The sequence below is a fragment of the Lichtheimia ornata genome, assembly GCF_029851405.1.
Source record: "Lichtheimia ornata isolate CBS 291.66 chromosome Unknown scaffold00005, whole genome shotgun sequence".
NCBI classification, from domain to species: Eukaryota; Fungi; Mucoromycota; class Mucoromycetes; order Mucorales; family Lichtheimiaceae; genus Lichtheimia; species Lichtheimia ornata.
In genome coordinates, this window is record NW_026695325.1 from 403,997 (window position 1) to 420,617 (window position 16,621).

General features: G+C 43.6%; 8 protein-coding genes across 8 annotated transcripts; 4 read left to right on the forward strand and 4 right to left on the reverse strand.

Moving 5' to 3' along the window:
* Positions 1-31: 31 nt before the first annotated feature.
* O0I10_001925 (uncharacterized protein) lies at positions 32-1,829 on the reverse strand (the record flags this gene model as incomplete). Its single annotated transcript, XM_058482014.1, has 7 exons — positions 32-54; positions 157-916; positions 982-1,164; positions 1,221-1,363; positions 1,530-1,637; positions 1,692-1,749; positions 1,818-1,829. 7 exons carry the CDS (start codon positions 1,827-1,829, stop codon positions 32-34), a joined length of 1,287 nt encoding a protein of 428 aa, XP_058347145.1.
* A 254-nt stretch (positions 1,830-2,083) lies between these two features.
* On the reverse strand, positions 2,084-2,726 carry O0I10_001926 (uncharacterized protein; the record flags this gene model as incomplete). Its single annotated transcript, XM_058482015.1, has 4 exons — positions 2,084-2,273; positions 2,326-2,407; positions 2,466-2,555; positions 2,654-2,726. 4 exons carry the CDS (start codon positions 2,724-2,726, stop codon positions 2,084-2,086), a joined length of 435 nt encoding a protein of 144 aa, XP_058347146.1.
* A 69-nt stretch (positions 2,727-2,795) lies between these two features.
* On the forward strand, positions 2,796-3,526 carry O0I10_001927 (V-type proton ATPase subunit F; the record flags this gene model as incomplete). Its single annotated transcript, XM_058482016.1, has 5 exons — positions 2,796-2,849; positions 2,907-2,988; positions 3,056-3,138; positions 3,292-3,379; positions 3,474-3,526. 5 exons carry the CDS (start codon positions 2,796-2,798, stop codon positions 3,524-3,526), a joined length of 360 nt encoding a protein of 119 aa, XP_058347147.1.
* A 168-nt stretch (positions 3,527-3,694) lies between these two features.
* On the reverse strand, positions 3,695-6,370 carry O0I10_001928 (uncharacterized protein; the record flags this gene model as incomplete). Its single annotated transcript, XM_058482017.1, has 9 exons — positions 3,695-3,866; positions 3,922-4,051; positions 4,107-4,780; positions 4,849-5,222; positions 5,292-5,460; positions 5,513-5,745; positions 5,815-6,111; positions 6,167-6,240; positions 6,301-6,370. The coding sequence occupies 9 exons, from the start codon at positions 6,368-6,370 to the stop codon at positions 3,695-3,697; spliced, it is 2,193 nt and encodes a 730-aa protein (XP_058347148.1).
* Positions 6,371-7,081: 711 nt separating this feature from the next.
* Positions 7,082-9,940, forward strand: O0I10_001929 (uncharacterized protein; the record flags this gene model as incomplete). Its single annotated transcript, XM_058482018.1, has 3 exons — positions 7,082-7,215; positions 7,278-8,103; positions 8,168-9,940. 3 exons carry the CDS (start codon positions 7,082-7,084, stop codon positions 9,938-9,940), a joined length of 2,733 nt encoding a protein of 910 aa, XP_058347149.1.
* A 1,237-nt stretch (positions 9,941-11,177) lies between these two features.
* O0I10_001930 (uncharacterized protein) lies at positions 11,178-12,077 on the forward strand (the record flags this gene model as incomplete). The annotated part of the gene is made up of 6 exons (XM_058482019.1): positions 11,178-11,354; positions 11,412-11,476; positions 11,540-11,627; positions 11,697-11,777; positions 11,834-11,959; positions 12,027-12,077. 6 exons carry the CDS (start codon positions 11,178-11,180, stop codon positions 12,075-12,077), a joined length of 588 nt encoding a protein of 195 aa, XP_058347150.1.
* Positions 12,078-12,548: 471 nt separating this feature from the next.
* O0I10_001931 (uncharacterized protein) lies at positions 12,549-13,613 on the forward strand (the record flags this gene model as incomplete). The annotated part of the gene is made up of 7 exons (XM_058482020.1): positions 12,549-12,620; positions 12,685-12,775; positions 12,834-12,912; positions 12,981-13,096; positions 13,154-13,242; positions 13,295-13,422; positions 13,481-13,613. 7 exons carry the CDS (start codon positions 12,549-12,551, stop codon positions 13,611-13,613), a joined length of 708 nt encoding a protein of 235 aa, XP_058347151.1.
* Positions 13,614-13,818: 205 nt separating this feature from the next.
* On the reverse strand, positions 13,819-15,684 carry O0I10_001932 (uncharacterized protein; the record flags this gene model as incomplete). Its single annotated transcript, XM_058482021.1, has 4 exons — positions 13,819-14,412; positions 14,480-14,845; positions 15,042-15,431; positions 15,523-15,684. 4 exons carry the CDS (start codon positions 15,682-15,684, stop codon positions 13,819-13,821), a joined length of 1,512 nt encoding a protein of 503 aa, XP_058347152.1.
* Between the last annotated feature and the right edge of the window lie 937 nt (positions 15,685-16,621).

A 16,621-nucleotide genomic window follows, 5' to 3' on the forward strand; every position in this document is an offset into this window, starting at 1 on the left:
AGATGGATCGTAGTAGTAGCGTCGGGATATCTTACAATTCGGAAACGTAGTTGCCTAACAACACCATTTCATGCATGAGTCATCTGTCAATACCTCCTTATTTCCAAATCTCCTTCCCTCCCCCTCCCCCCAACAATATTCCAGCATGCAAATTACCAGGAAAGATGCCAGTGACACCACGTAATCTTCCTGTCCACCAGTCGTTTTGATCAGCCGTTCTTTCAATAAGCTCAATTTTGTCATCTCTTTTGAAGCTCAAATCCCCTTCAGCTTGTGCATCGTAATCGTACAAGGCAACCACATATTGAGTTGATGGCTTATTGGCAATTGGAGGTGGTGGAGGTGGTGCTGGACCTGTACGTGAACCCGATCGCTGATGTTGTTGTTGTTGTGGTTGCTTTCCATATGACATGGGTGTTGAATCCAAAGGTGTGGTACCAGCAGATGCACCATAAGCGGGTGGTCCTTCTTCATATCCAGTAGCAGGTGATGATCCATAAGATGATGGTCCTGCTGGTGAACCTTTTTGCTCCTCTTGGGCACGTAATGCTGCACGTTCTTTGAGAGAAAGTTTGGAATTGTTGGCACCTCCTGATACACTCAGCCATGCTTTGCCGCCTGATTTCAACAGATCGAGGTTTTCCAGCTCGGCACGTGCGTCATGTTGGGACTTTCGCCATTCATAGCCAGCTTCAATTGGCATCGCATGTGTCATAAAGTGACTCTGATTCGCATTGATAAGCTCGTAGCATCGTGCATAGATCATGCCATACACCTTGCATTGCATAAAGTACAAGTGGTCAAATACTGGCTGAATGAATTGAGCCTTCATGGCAAAGAACTTTGGCAGCTCAGCCTTCAACATGTCGTTCAAGTACTCGTAATCTTGTGTCGCTGTCTCCAATTGATTCTCCACCTAATAAAATCATTCAATGGATTAACGTAATGTCCAACGATGATTCCTTTTCTAATAATGCTCACCTTGAAGATTTGCTTCTCCTCGCTAAAGCTACGTTCTTCTTTAGCTTTGAGTTTGTTGAGAGCTGTCCTGTGTCGATCATAATCGATCATCTTATGATTGCGTTTCACCATGGTCTTGTGAATGGTTTTCATAATCTCCTTGAGCTCAAGCATGGGGCGTACCACATCACGATCGATAGCATCCTGTGAAACGTATCAATGTTGTCATGTTCGTTGGCTCCTGAGCACTCACAACTTACCAATTCGGGTAATACTTCGTCTCGGCAATAAGCCATGGCAGCTTCAGCGTCGTTGGCTGCTTGAGTAGCTGATGCCGGAGTTTGTTGAAACCGACGTTGAACACCTTCAGAGCTTTGGACGCCAAGCTGAGGATCATAAATGACTGTAAGAAAAGATGTCATGGCCGCTTGATGGGTCAGCAGAGCTATTATTGAATGACATGATGTATTATTATTCACATGATCAGTAACAATGGTTATCCTGGGGGAAAGAGAGAGAAACAAACAATGCACCCAAATTCCCCAGGGTTTCTTTTCCCTTTCTCTTACCTGCTACGGCATCCCGAAACGCCTCTGCATCCTTTTCCAATCTTTCCACCACCTTTTGAAACTCATTGAAGCGTCGTTCCAATACGGCGTATTCCTGATCATTGGTTGCTGGACAATATCATGTGAGCAACAAGAAAGCAAGTGCTATATGATGTTGCTTACTTTCTGATTTCTTGGATAGGATTTGGTGTGGTAGACGACTGACGGCTTTTTGGATACCCTTTTGATAACAATAATATAAGCAATTGTGATGTATATATATGCATGTGTGTTGTGTGTGATACATACCTTCCAGCTCATGGTTGGTAAAAGGGGTAAAGAATAGGTAGGTCGGTGTAAAAGAGAATAGAAAGAAAAAGAAAGAAGCCAAGAGGTTTTTCCTGTGCATGGAGTTGTTGGTCATCTCCCTTAATCCCCATTGTTGTGCTGTGGCGTGTGCGTGCGTGCTTCAATTTTGATACTCAGCTGCCTATGTTGGCATTCACACACTCTTGGCATAATGAAACCCTGCTCCTCCTCCGCTGCCCAAATCACCCATGCTCTCGTGAATGCGTTCAAGTTGCAATTATATTGAAAAAATGATACACTTCTTCCTCATCCATCATGGCAACATGCGTGTCACATGAACTACAATGCACTGGATAGAATGCCTCATCGCTGCCCTTGTCCTTGTACCGCTCGGATTTGATGATTCGGCAATTGGTGACAAACATGGCTCGATATTGATTCGTATATCGCTCGTGCCTAATCATTGTCATTCAATCTTCATGCCTCATATTGAATATCCCTTTTTTACCTTTGGCAATTGTACGAGAGTGGAGAAAAACACATTGGACATGTCAAAACGGCATCCGTTTGAGCTTCTTTACCACCAGCCTCTAATACAAAGATTGGGATTATTAAGCTATCTCATTGCCATGTAGGAAGTAAACTTACTTTTGATTTGATTCAGGATCCAAGCCTCGTCCTGGTCGTCCATACTTGGATCGTAAAGCAACTCGTCGTTTGTTGGGATCTTGTGGTCTGCTGTGGGGGGGGGGTTGATCAAGAGGTGGCAATGGTTGTAGTATCGATTGAGTTGTTTAGTGCCGTGTATACATGTGGACGTAGGTGAATTCGCTTACTGGCATTGTCTTCATCGTCTGTATCGTAGTATATGCTATCATAGTGTGCTGACTTGTTGTTGCTGCTACTCATTCAAAATAGGAATATCCTAAAGAAGGATGAAACGCCGCCTAACGCCAATTGCTGTTTCTTTTCACTTTCATGTCTACTTCCACGAACAAGGACCGCAACTTTCTTGCCGTTATCGGTGACGAGGTTTACTATCATCCATGCGACGACTCTCGCTGTATCATCGTTAACTCGACTGCATAGGACTCTGTCACTGGTCTCTTGCTTGCCGGTATTGGCCACGTCAACCAACAGCAAAAGCGTAACTTCCTCGTTGTCGATGCCAGTAAGTTCACCATGACTCAAACTCGCCAACGGTAACTGCCCATTGCTCATCCGTCCACGCATTCCAGAAACCCCTCTTGCCACCATTGAGGAAACCTTTTCCGAGTTTACCCGTCGAAAGGACATTGCCATCATTCTAATCAACCAACACGTAAGTTCCTGGCAACGGTAGCAGCGTTGTGGTGGTGTGGTGTGGGGTGGGGTGAGACGAAGCATGTGTGTCGTGTATATATGGGATGGCATTGAGGAGTGCGTTTCATGTTTACAAGTAATACTGACAAGGGATTCTATGATGTAAATGCAGATTGCAGAAGACATTCGCGAGTTGATTGATAGCCATCAAGCAGCCTTCCCAACCGTTCTCGAGATACCCTCCAAAGACCACCCTTACGGTACGTACAATCGATATTTCTCCTTCTCCCCCCTGAAATGTCCCAGCTCTTGTTGAACTCTATTCTGATATTGGGTTGTTTGATTCATCCATAGATCCCGAAAAGGACAGCGTGCTCAAGCGTGTCAGACGATTGTTTGGTGAATAAGCATATATTGATTCTCTCTTTTGTAAGAGTAAAAACATACAGAAAGTGTAGTATGTACATGTGATAACTTTTTTCGGTCTATGTATCATGATGATGGTGGTGGTGGTGATGGCAATGGTTGTAATGGGATGATGAGTAGGAAGGATATTGGGAAAAGTGATGGGGGAATTATGCAGTCCGCTTAATGTAACGAGAGACATTGTCAAAAAGACGTTCAATATCGGGAGCGCACCGAATGAATTCATGATCCCAAAATCCAGGACTCTTGATCAATCCAATAAACGTTGCCAATAAGCCCCAAGGATGTGGACGATTTACAATCAATCGCTCCAACAGCACTCTATTATTTACAACATCAGCATCGATCCATATCATTCATTTGACCCAATACGAACCTCGTCACTTGTTCCTTCATCTCCTCTGGTTGTGTAGCAAATAAATGGAGCACTGCTTGACTGAAAAAGTGTGTATGGCTATTGGGGTACCGTAGCTGATCTGCAATGGCATTCAAGAGAGCATAGCAGCCTTTTAAACAAGTTAACCACTGATCCACAATCCAAGAGTGATATCAACTTTTTACCTTCAGGCGGCAAAACTTTCAATAATCGCTTGTAGGCAATGATGGCTGGTAGCTTTTCGATTGATTCATCACTTGATGCAGTCTTGGACCCAATGTAAAGGACAAAGGCACCCATGGTATCAGGACGCTCTGTGATTAGCTGTTGTTGAGCCAATCCATGGAATGCTTCGTTCCGATCTTGCACAAACTTGTCGATGGCACTCTTGAAATCCGTATTCAGTTCTTTGATATAACTCTTGACCAAGAGAGGCTCTTGCTTGAATTCAGGTATCCGATCCATGTTCAAATCAGGGGTGAAAGGATCTGGCAAATGCATGATACGAGGAAAGGCGCTGAGCACAAGATTGCGTAGTTGTATGCATGAGTGGGGTATGACTTGAACAAACACCATGTAATGTTCACAAAGAAACTCGGGAAAATCATGCAGCAGAACGACAAGAAAACGCAATGTCCCACGATAAAATAAACGTGTCGACTTTTCCAAGATGTTGCGATCGAGTAATGGACCAAGGAACTTGAGGAGTGCCAGCATTAATTTCTCACAAATCATCCATCCGGTTTGTCGATCATTGCCAGCGAGCAGCTGTGGCATAAATGTCCGATGCGAGATCAATTGTAACCAAGAAAAGGCAAATCCAGGAAAGTTGTTGGGTTGAAGCATGTACAACGCGTCACTGGGTAAGGGTATACACTCATGTTAACATACAAGATCCAAAGTCCTGATCATGCACTTTATTTTTACCTATAGGCTTCCAATAGTCCTGCGTGTACCACCAGGTTCCTGATCTTGCTCAATTCAGCGTACAGCGATGACAATATCCTCATAAAGGCTTTTTGATTGAAATTCATTCCCCGCGTCTCATGATGCTGTGACAAGAGAAGAATCATCACCGAAAGTGCACGACTGCCAACTGCCACCTTGCCCGTATCTCCATCACGTGACTCGGTCCTGATCATGTATGCAACCAACTTGGCGTATGAATCAATCAAATGGATGGCACGCTTTTGAAATGACGAGCTCAACGACTTGAAAGATAAGAAATGATCAATGCATGTCTCGGTACATAATCGGAAAAAGAAGCTTTGGCCCTCCGTGTCTTTGGTCAATTGCAACGCCTAGTATGTGATCAAAAGATATAAGCTTTTGGTGTTCGTTTCCTTTCCCAATGTCGCGAAAACCTTTACCTTTTTTGCCAATTGCCTGAATATACGTTGATTGGGAACCGGATATTGACAAAGCCTTGCCCATTCAGCGAGCAACATTCTCATTTCCATGCAATCCATCGCATTCTTTTCAATAGACTTGTACGGTGACTCTACGATGCGTTTCAACTCGGTCATCAACATGGATACGCTATACATTGAACATTAGTATACACATGAATGATGGTGAATTAAGCATGTACCTTGAAGGTGGATCTTGTATTTCATGTAGCGCTGCCAATGTAAGAGCATGATCCTCCATAAAAGTGATTGGACTGGGAGACAAGAGGCACATGCCAAGTAAATCAACGGCGTATTGGATCACTTTTTCTTCGCCTGACTTGCGAATCGCTTTGGCAAGTTGAATGTCGTATTCTTCAAGAGGGATCATTTCGTGCCTGATCATCATTGCCATCACCGGTGCATTGAATTTACGCTATAACACGTGACACTATCCGTCAATCCACTCCATCCCCATTCGAGTCCTTTGAGTCTATTCGCGTACCTCGTCATTGGCATACACGATCCATGACAACGTTTCTTTTTCCACCTCGCTCGAGAGCTCAAATAGGGATTGTAGGAAACCAGTATACGCTTCAAATGCAAAGTTGGTGTTGCTCTTGTACAGCATGTAGACGACTTTTTCCACAAAGGTGAGCATGGTCTGCATAGGGGTCATGCTTTGCGATATGATAAGCGGGATTTGGCGCATGCGTAGACATATGTCGTGGTTGGGTGGAAGAAGTGCACAAGTGGTAATCCCCGATGTACGTATTAACCGGTCAAGCTCGAGAAGGATTTGCTATGGTGTGGCATTAGCTTTCCCTACGGTAACGCACAATGAGGTGCTTGCTTGCCTCGAGATTCATGTCGGTATTAATGCTAAGGGCTGATCCTCCCAAGTATGCTGCTGCTGCTGCGCCGTTGACTCCTTTTTTTGTTACTCTTTTTTAGTTTCCATGGCGTAGTCGTTGCATTGGACAAAGCTCACCATTATCTCGAAGCGGTTGTTGTCTGGAGAGTGGCGATTGGCTGCCAAAAGAAGTGTTCTGATCAAACATGTATTGTCGCATACTGGGTAGTGGAAGGAACGCCGGGTGTAAACAATGAAGAAACGAGTGTTCGTTGGTAAGGCTGAAAATCAATTCAATACAAAAACTTCGTTAGCACCGCTGCGAGTGTCACGGACCTAACATGTTACAGAAGTAGTGCCTGGTTACCATCTATGCATGCATGACAACATCTCATTCAATTCTAAATAGCATTCAAAAGTAGGCTATGTATAGTAGTCTCGAATAAACCAAATGTTGTCATGAACAATGACTGCATGGATACAGTATGTACTATTGCATAAGATCACATGATGATGGTTGCTATCTCGTATACCCATAAGCAATATCTAAAGAACTTGTAAATGGGACTTCAATGGTACATGATCCAAGTCTATGTAATGCTATGATGATGTTGAAGTGACAATAGACATTAGAGTCAAATCCATGGTTTATTGGCAGGATACATAATATCACGCTATAGTCATCTACATCAAATCAACTAGTATTCATGCAACGAATCGATCCATATCATTATCATTGGAAGCAACGGGATCATGATGATGATGAAGAATGAGAGAAACAAAGGGCCAACAGCAAATGTGATACATTGTTGGGAATAATGAATGGATCGAATGTCGCAGCAGCAGCAACAGCAGCATGACTAAATCCGGTCATGATCGATTTCCTTCCGCTTGGTGCTCTTTGTTCCACCTTTCTATCATGTTTGGCGCTACCAAGGACTTCATTGGCAAACCTGCACCTCCCAACTACGTTGCTGGTCTTGGTCGTGGTGCTACAGGCTTTACAACACGTTCAGATATTGGTCCGGCAAGAGAATCAGGCGACTTTGGAGGGTAAATGGAATACAACACACATGTTGGGCATAAAGCAACGATGCTTATTGATCTGTTTGTAGGGATGCTAAACAAGGTGCTGCTGGCAAAGAAGGAGGCGACGATGACGACGAACGTTTCCAAGATCCAGATAATGAGGTTGGCCTTTTCTCGGGTGCACCGTATGAAGAGGACGATGAAGAGGCTGATCGTGTATGGGCTATGATTGACACCAAAATGGATGAACGACGTAAAGCACGACGAGAAGCAAGAGAACGAGAGGAATTGGCACGCTATCGACAAGAACGACCCAAGATTTCACAACAGTTTGCCGACTTGAAACGACAACTTTCTTCTATTGACGAGGACGAGTGGGCGGCTATCCCTGAAGTGGGTGATTTGGTTGGCAAGAACAGAAAGCGCAACAAGATGCCTGAACGCTATACGCCAATGACAGATACAATTCTTGCAGCAGCACGAGATAAGACGGGCTATGATACAACACTTAGTGAACAAGAACAAAAGCTTGGTGGTGTCACTACGCCAGCTGATGGAATGATGACCAACTTTCGAGAAATCGGTCAAGCGAGAGATAAGGTGTTGGGCTTGAAGTTGGATCAAGTATCAGATTCAGTATCGGGTCAAACGACAATCGATCCAAAGGGTTATTTGACTGATCTCAACAGCGTCGTCGTCAAAAGTGATGCAGAGATTGGTGATATCAAAAAGGCTCGATTGTTGCTTAATTCAGTTATCACGACGAATCCAAAACACGCTCCTGGATGGATTGCAGCAGCAAGATTGGAAGAAGTTGCTGGTCGACCCGTACAAGCACGCAACATCATTGCAAAAGGTTGTGAACAATGTCCCAAGAGTGAAGATGCTTGGTTGGAATCAGCTCGTTTGAATGTAAGTGAAGAGACATTTTAGGAAGCTTCATTAAACTGACAACATTTTTCTCTTTTCCTTTTAGACTGTGGAAAATGCAAAGATCATCTTGGCAAATGCTGTGAGACAATTACCTCAATCCGTCAAGATTTGGTTGAAGGCGGTTGACCTGGAAACGGATCCCAAGGCACAAAAGCGTGTGTTGAGACGTGCTCTCGAATTCATTCCTAATTCGGTGAAGCTATGGCGAGCAGCTGTCAATATGGAGGAGAATCCCGATGATGCAAAGGTGTTGCTTTCGCGTGCAGTGGAATTGGTCCCTCTCAGTGTCGAATTATGGCTTGCTTTGGCTAGATTGGAATCCTATGAGAATGCACAAAAGGTCCTCAACAAGGCACGTGCAGCCATTCCTACGAGTCATGAAATTTGGATTGCAGCAGCTCGATTGGAAGAACAACATGGGAAACCACACATGGTGGATCGTATTATTCAATTGGCAGCACGTGCACTCTCACAAACCGGCACTGTATTGGATCGTGATCAATGGCTCAAGGAAGCAGAAAAATGTGAAAAGAATGGATCGGTGCTCACATGTCAAGCCATTGTGCGAGCAACCATTGGACTTGGTGTCGAAGAGGAAGATCAAAAGGCAACATGGATGGAAGATGCCGAGAGTTGTGTTGCACATGGCTCCATTGAAACTGCTCGTGCTATTTATGCACATGCTCTCAAGGTGTTCCCTGGCAGAAAGTCGATTTGGATGGCTGCAGCTTATCTCGAGAAAGGACATGGTACACCACAAAGTTTGGAAGAGCTGTTACAACGTGCCGTGCGTTATTGTCCCCAAGCTGAAGTGCTATGGCTTATGGGTGCCAAAGAGAAATGGCTCGCTGATGATGTCCAAGGTGCTCGTGCTATTCTTGAAGAGGCTTTCAGAGCAAACCCCAACAGCGAAAAGATTTGGTTGGCAGCTGTCAAGGTGGAAAGTGAGAGCAACGAGTATGAGCGAGCACGTAAGCTTTTGGAGTTGGCAAGAAAGGAGTCTGGCACGGATCGTGTTTGGATGAAGTCGGCAATGCTCGAACGACAACTCAAGAACTATGATGGCTGTTTGGAGCTTTTGGAAGAAGGATTACAACGATACCCTACATTTGACAAGTTGTGGGCTATCAAAGGACAAGTTGAAGATGAAGCACTCAACAACTCCAGCAAGGCACGTGAGACGTACAATAAGGCTGTCAAGAATTGTCCCAAGAGCACATTGTTATGGATCTTGTTGGCCAAGCTTGAAGAAAAGATGGGCATGGTGACAAAGGCACGTTCAACACTTGAGAAAGCACGATACACCAATCCAAAGACTCCTGAATTATGGGTGGAAGGTATTCGCATTGAAGTACGAGCAAAGAATCAGAGCGTTGCCAAGTCTATGTCTGCCAAAGCATTACAAGAATGTCCTACATCAGGTGCTATTTGGCGTGAAGTGATTTTCTTGGAAGCACGACCACAGCGTAAGGCAAGAAGTGTGGATGCCTTGAAAAAGTGCGAGCATGATCCTATCGTTGTTACTACGGTGGCTCTTTTGTTTTGGACTGATCGCAAGATCGACAAGGCACGTAATTGGTTCCAAAAGGCTGTGCAGATTGACCCAGATCAAGGAGATTCTTTTGCATGGTGGTACAAGTTTGAGCTTCAACATGGCACTGAAGAACAACAGGAAGCTGTTGTCAAACGTTGTGTGGCATCAGAACCACGGCACGGTGAGCGATGGACTGCAGTTGCCAAGGACATGGCCAATATTGGAAAGCGTACAGCTGATATCTTAAAGTTGTGTGCAGCACAGCTGGAGCCGATAAAATAAGCTAAAGAGATCATCCATACCATTTGTTCTGCATTCATGTCCCATATTCACATATAAAAACCTGATTCAAAAACAGCGTACATAACTTGATCGATGATTGGAAATTGAGCTGGATATCTACTTTATCATGCTGATGGATACACTCATGATGTATCAATCTTGTTGAGCAAAAGGATAAATGTATTTCGTGTGATGCCACTGTTCTGGTCCACAATAGACAGGCACTTTTGACTGAAAGCTGTCCTACAACACCCCTTACATTAGGATGTGTACGATCGCATGTAAGTTAGTAGGGCTTACAATAGGGGCTAATCACTATGGAGACTGCCACAAGTAGCTGCGACGACATACTTGACACAATCTCACCCCCTATATTACCAATGGTTGAGAGATCTCGATTCGTACATAGGATGTCGTTGTATATAAGATATGGATACCAATTATCATTTGACAATGTAATAAGCCAAGCTAATACATATCTTATCTCTTGTATTATTGTTCATGTTTATGTATAAACTATCACGATGTGCATATGCCAAGCTTCCTCAGCAGATATCAATTAAGCTTTGATGTGGGCTTCTTCCCCTCCTTAGTATCACCTGTTGTTGTATGCTTGGCCATTTTCTCTTATGGCAGTAATCAGTTGCACTAGCTCAGATGCATATCTATATGGAAAGGGCAGCATGCAAGATACATAAGCTATTGACCAGAAAGCATATTTTGTTGAATGATAGGCTTTCCTTGTGCTTCCAAGTGTCCCTCTAACCAAGTACCCTTGTGCAACAATGTGCACATACGTGTCCCTCTTTACTCTTTTGGATCTGCATGAGCAAGGGGTTGTGCAACCTGGTGGTGGGTGGAGATGTGTGGTTCATCCATAGTGTTAGAAGGAGAGGGGCAAAAGTGATATGGTGAGGATGTTAAAAACTGTAGCCATCGCATTCGACACGAAACTCGCACGGTCAGGGATGCCTTACATTTTGGGTCTTATGATCGTAAAGCTTGATGCATATCAAAAAGCAAATGTATGTGTACAATGCAAGTGCAGAATGCACAATCGTACTGCGTATGATACCGGGGCATCTGTCTTGGGCCAACGAAACTACCTTAGACTTTTTTCCCTTACACATACACACGTACATAGTTCCTTTTATATAACTTGCTGACACCACCACCACCACCACTCAAACAACCCAACAATATCCCTTTACAATACCCCTTGCTCTTCTCTTCCCTCATGTCCATTCGACCAAGTGATGATCTTCAAGCTGACATTGCAGAGCTTGAATCGCTTATTGCCATGACAACGCGACCCACTATACTCCAAACGCTCGAAAAACTACGCAACAGCTTGCACGAACAACAGCAACAAAACATGTCATCCTCTATCCGCAACACAATTCAACGCAGCAAAGTGAGTTCCTTTATTGGTCAATGTATCATAGTGATTGACATGGATGAGCGTTGCTAGGCAAAGGCACATACGGTGTATATAACTACTGGCTACGGATGGTGTCAAACAAAGGATACGGTTATGTAAGAGGAATCTATCATTGGAAGCGGATGCATTATTCTCATGCACACATCCAATGGATGCAGTATCTATTTGACAGTAAAGAACGCTTCCAAACTATCACCTGGTCAATATACGATGGATGTGCAACGACGATCAATTCAACTTGATATTGTATGTACCGCTTCTTGCTTAATAATCATTTGTCATGCATACTCATTACTGTGCTGAGATGGTTAAAAGATGGACCATGAAGGTGCCAATTATAACTTTCGCATTTCCCAATTGAATGGCCAAGTCATCCCTGAGAAATCAAAGATCAAAGTAGGTGGCTCATCGATCCAGCAAGCATGGCAAAGATCTTACAACTTTATTATTAGCTGAAGGACTCCAAGTTGATTATCTACCTCTACAAAGAGAACCATGGGCGAGAATGGAATGACATACGCCTCAAGACCACAAGGGATGTATACGATGAGCTCCAAAGAGCTGAAGGAAAAGGTGCAGTATGTGTTTTAAAGGCATGATGAAAGGATCCTACAGTACGCTAAGCAACATAACCTTCCTCTTCAGACACCACCACCTACCCCAACGACGAGTATGGACCTGTATTGCATGGGTTAGATCAAGATAGGGATGCGCTTCATGCCACGTTTAACCCATTCGAGCTAAATACGGCCTCCAAAAGCTCTCATTGTCACCAACATCAACATCAATAAAACCATTTTCTCTTCGCATGTTTATAGGTTCATTGTCTTTTTGCCGAGAAATAGGTTGTTGATCGAAGCGTGTATCTTGTCTAGGCATCTTGCTCTTCTAAGTAAACGATAATGGTAATCATCTACCATACCAATCAAGGGATGAGTGCTTTATCATGATTCCCTCTTTATTGTCTCGTTGGTACAGCGATCCTCAACAATGACATGCAATGATATTTTTAGTGTCAAGGCCAATACTTGCGTGTGTGTATGTGCTCATGCATCTTCCATATCACGATTCTCCTTCGGCGGCCATCATTTGATTCCCCGCATAAGTCGCCTTAAGCGCGTCCATTTCACATCTCCTTTCATTCTCTGCCGTCTCAGTAAACCAAGCATGTCTTCAGTCGATCTCACTTTTTTCGGTGACATTCAGCAATCGCTCGAACAAGAATACAACCGCAAGGATGTAGGTGATCCCTTCGTACAACGATACTATTGTTCGTCACAACTCACTTCCAATGCGATCATAGGAAATACGCGTCAAAGTCAGGGAATTAGAACGCACGTGTCGAAAGCTTGTTGCTACTCTCGATCTTATTCATTCCAATCCCATTGGACCTGGTAAGGTACTCTCGATTCATGTGATATATACAGGCTATTGACAAGGAGGTCTTTGCAGTACCCGAGATCACATTTACCGAGGTGCAGCAACACGTCAAGGAGTTGGCAGCTCTCATCCCGGATAACGAGTTTTACAAGTAAAGTATCTTTATGTTGCTAGGCAACGACGTGGAAACTGATGCATGTTGCATACGTTGCATTATAGATACTGCGATCTGTGGTCAAGACAAATTCAACAAGCTATTTTCCTCGTCGTGTTCAAGCATTATCTCGAAAAGGAAGAATTAGTACAAATCCCTGCCATTGAGGAAGCTATCGGATGTAAGCTCCAAGCGATGAATGGTTCAAGATGTTGTATTGATTCATTTATTATCATAGACAAGGTGGATTTGGACAATAGCATGAATGAATTCCATATTCAGCTCGAGGATGTGTTACACGCTTATATCTCTCTCGTCAATGAATTGGTACGTCATCTGAAATGGGTATTACGTGCAAGTCTTAACATTTATACAATAGTCGAGATTAGCTATCAATGCTGTGACAGCAGGTGATTACAAGCGGCCATTGCGATTGTCCTCTTTCCTCGCACGATTGAGCGCAGGTTTCCAGTTATTGAATCTTAAGAATGACGCGTTGCGAAAGAGGTAAGGATCCAATCAAAGGCAGGATGAATCTTTTTTTTTGCTCACACATCCATCATAGATTCGACAGCATCAAGTACGACGTCAAGAAGATTGAGGAGGTTGTGTATGATATCAGCTTGCGCGGATTGCAAAAGGACGATGAAGACAATGAACAAAGCAAAAAGAAAGCAAAATTATCTCACAATGAGTAATCCTTTTTCGCGATAACCATAATAAAGCATATCCAGATGCGATGCATGGATCGACGATTATTTACAGAGCGTGTATCTATATGCTGGGGGGTATCATTATGCTAGCTATGAGCAAAGGAAATCATTGATGGGGGGAATCACAAAGGGATATTGGGAGTGAAGGGGGTAAAATAACGAATGTGCGAGGAACATGCTACCACCAGGCTCAATTGAGTTTCACCTTGAACTGCATATCCTTGGCAGCTTCAGATCGCAAGAATACAGACACCAGAATTGCAAGAGTGATAGGCAATGTCCAATCATCGGTGACTCCCAACTGCGAAGCAAAGCCAAGCGCTCCTGCCAAAACAGCAAATAGAGCAAATGGATGTTGTCCTCTTTCTCCAGATGAATTACTCTTATCTTTGATAGTGTCATTGATGCCACGTTCATGTAATTGCTCCGAGTAATGACATGGGATACTGATGTTTGCTGCTTGGTGGTGCTGGGAGGATGCTTGCTGCAACGACTCGTGATAATAATCATCCAATGGTTGATCATCGTGTAGTGGCTCATTATCAATCTTGAACGATTCGGATAGCCTTGAAGGAGTGCTGCTTTCCTTATCACATAACGTATCCTCGTCTTGATCATTGTAAAGATTATTGTAATCCAGGTCACCAGATAACATGTGCTCCAATTCATTGCTGTCCTTGATAGCTAACGAACGTCTTTTCCTCTCCATAAGAAGCTGCGATTGCCGTTTTGGATCCTGCAGGTGTTCCTCCTTGGATTGCGTCAATCGGCGATCATCCAACTCCTTTTGTGTAAAAGTATACAAATACGAATTGAGTCCACTGTTTGATATCCTAGGTTATCCAACTTACGTGTTGCAAGTATCTCAGCTGCTCTTCCAAGTCCAAGAAATCTTGTTCCAATTGAGATACAATGTTGTCCTTGAGTTGTAACTCCTTCTTGAGCGTCTCGATATCGTTGTCCTTGAATGCCATTTGACGTAGTATTTGTCCCTTGTCGTCATCAAGCTCCTCCACCACCTGCTCAAGGTGTACAATCTTATTTTCCAATTCGATGGCATAGGAGCCTTGGGATACGGAGGAGTGCACAATTGGCCTGCAAATGTGTTGGGAATCCACTTTGTCGTTTTCTGGAGGCAGGGTCATGACAGTGGTTGATTGACTAATTGGCTGAAGGGTGAAGCAGCAAGTCTCATTGCATGTGGGGTCTCCGCTAATCTATGCAAATTGACAAAGAGAGGTCCCTGGTAAGTACAAAGGAGTGGAAGAAGGCTCACCCAAAACACATCATCAAATGCATTCCCATTGTCGAGATTGAGATGGATATCCCTGAACCCTGACGCCTACTAAACATCCCCCAAATCTCCCCGTATCCAAGCAAATAAGCTTCCCATCATCATCATCATCATCTTACCTGGCGATGTAAAAGATTGATCATTTGTACAAGAAACTCGTATTCAGGGCCAACTGATTTCATCTGAGTGATTTGCTCTTGCTTCAACTTTTCAAGGCACATTGACTTTTCTTCCAGATCCTGCTGTAATAAACGTGCTGCTCGTTGTAGCTGTACATTGGCAAGCGTAAGTTGACGGACGTTTTCTTCCAATGGTTGAGTCTTTTGTTTGATCAAATTGTCGGTATCCACTTTAAGTAGTCGATTGGTGCGTTGCAACTTGACATTTTGAAGCGTGAGTCGTTCAATTTGTGCATCCAGTTGTCTCGTTTTGGTGTTTGAATTCCCTCGTTGAATCTCTCGCCGAGTCTCTTTTCCAGCAGCAGACTCCTGATAAGCTGTCGTCGTCTCCTTTTAAAGTATACCTTGTCGTTAGATGGACAATGCCCCACTACAGCCCACACACACACACACACATAATACATGCTGTTTTTGTACACACCTTTCGATCGCTTGTTGGTAGAGAGTAATTCATGAGATTGGAGTTGGCACTGAATGACAGCGCATTTGCCATTGATAAACCAGAGCACGATGAGGAGTTGCGTGGGGTTGCCTGTGGTGTTGGTGGCAATTGGGCAGTGGCAACAGAAGGATAAGGTGACATGAGGAGATGAGGAAAAGGGAAGAAGAAAAGTAGAAAGAGGCTGCTCGATACAATCCCCCCATTTGTCAAATGAGAGTTAGTTACACGAGTTACCATGGCGCGACGCTGCAGCCAACTTAATCGGTTACCATGCATAGACACGGAGTGCTTCGCGCACATGTCATCCATGCATCAGCCACCACCATCATCACCCATCCCTTCGATCAAGGACAAATAAATGTATCAAACATCATTGTAATGAGATCTTGGAGAATAGCATTATCGTGCATAATGTTGGCAGCTAATTAGCCTTTGCTACTTTCTGCATGATGGTGTGTCAATGTACATAGCTATAGAAGTTGAGTAAAATGATTGTTGTGGTGACCCCAAAGTTTGATGTGATACGCGCTATCCCTTTCAGGAATCCTTTATCTGGGGTGCAAAAGATCTACAGGCGCTGTGACACCAATAGCTCCTTCCAAATGCAGTAGACGACCAGTAATTAGTTGGATCAAAAGGACATGGATGATCACTTCAATAGATGCTTTCATTCTTGAAGCATGGTATCTACATTTGGGTCCCATCAACAACACCGAGGTTTGACTTTACATACCTTACGATGATACGAGGAGCTATTTAGCAATTAACGCCTTGCTGCAGACCAACATTATGTAACGCTTTATACGTAGCATTAACTGCAGCATGCATGTATGATCACCAACCACTTTAATTTACAGCAAAATACGGCTTCTTTTATATATAAGAACTATGAGCTGCAAAGCTACACGAGCAATCTATCTACGTATTTGTTATGCGATCCCACTAATAATCCATATTCGCTAACAATAAACCAGCGTTCGATCTTTTATTACTTGATCCCACGTACTACGTATCTATCTTTATCAAACGTATTCTTCAGTAAACAAGTACATAATAAGATGTAACTCTCAGTCAATGT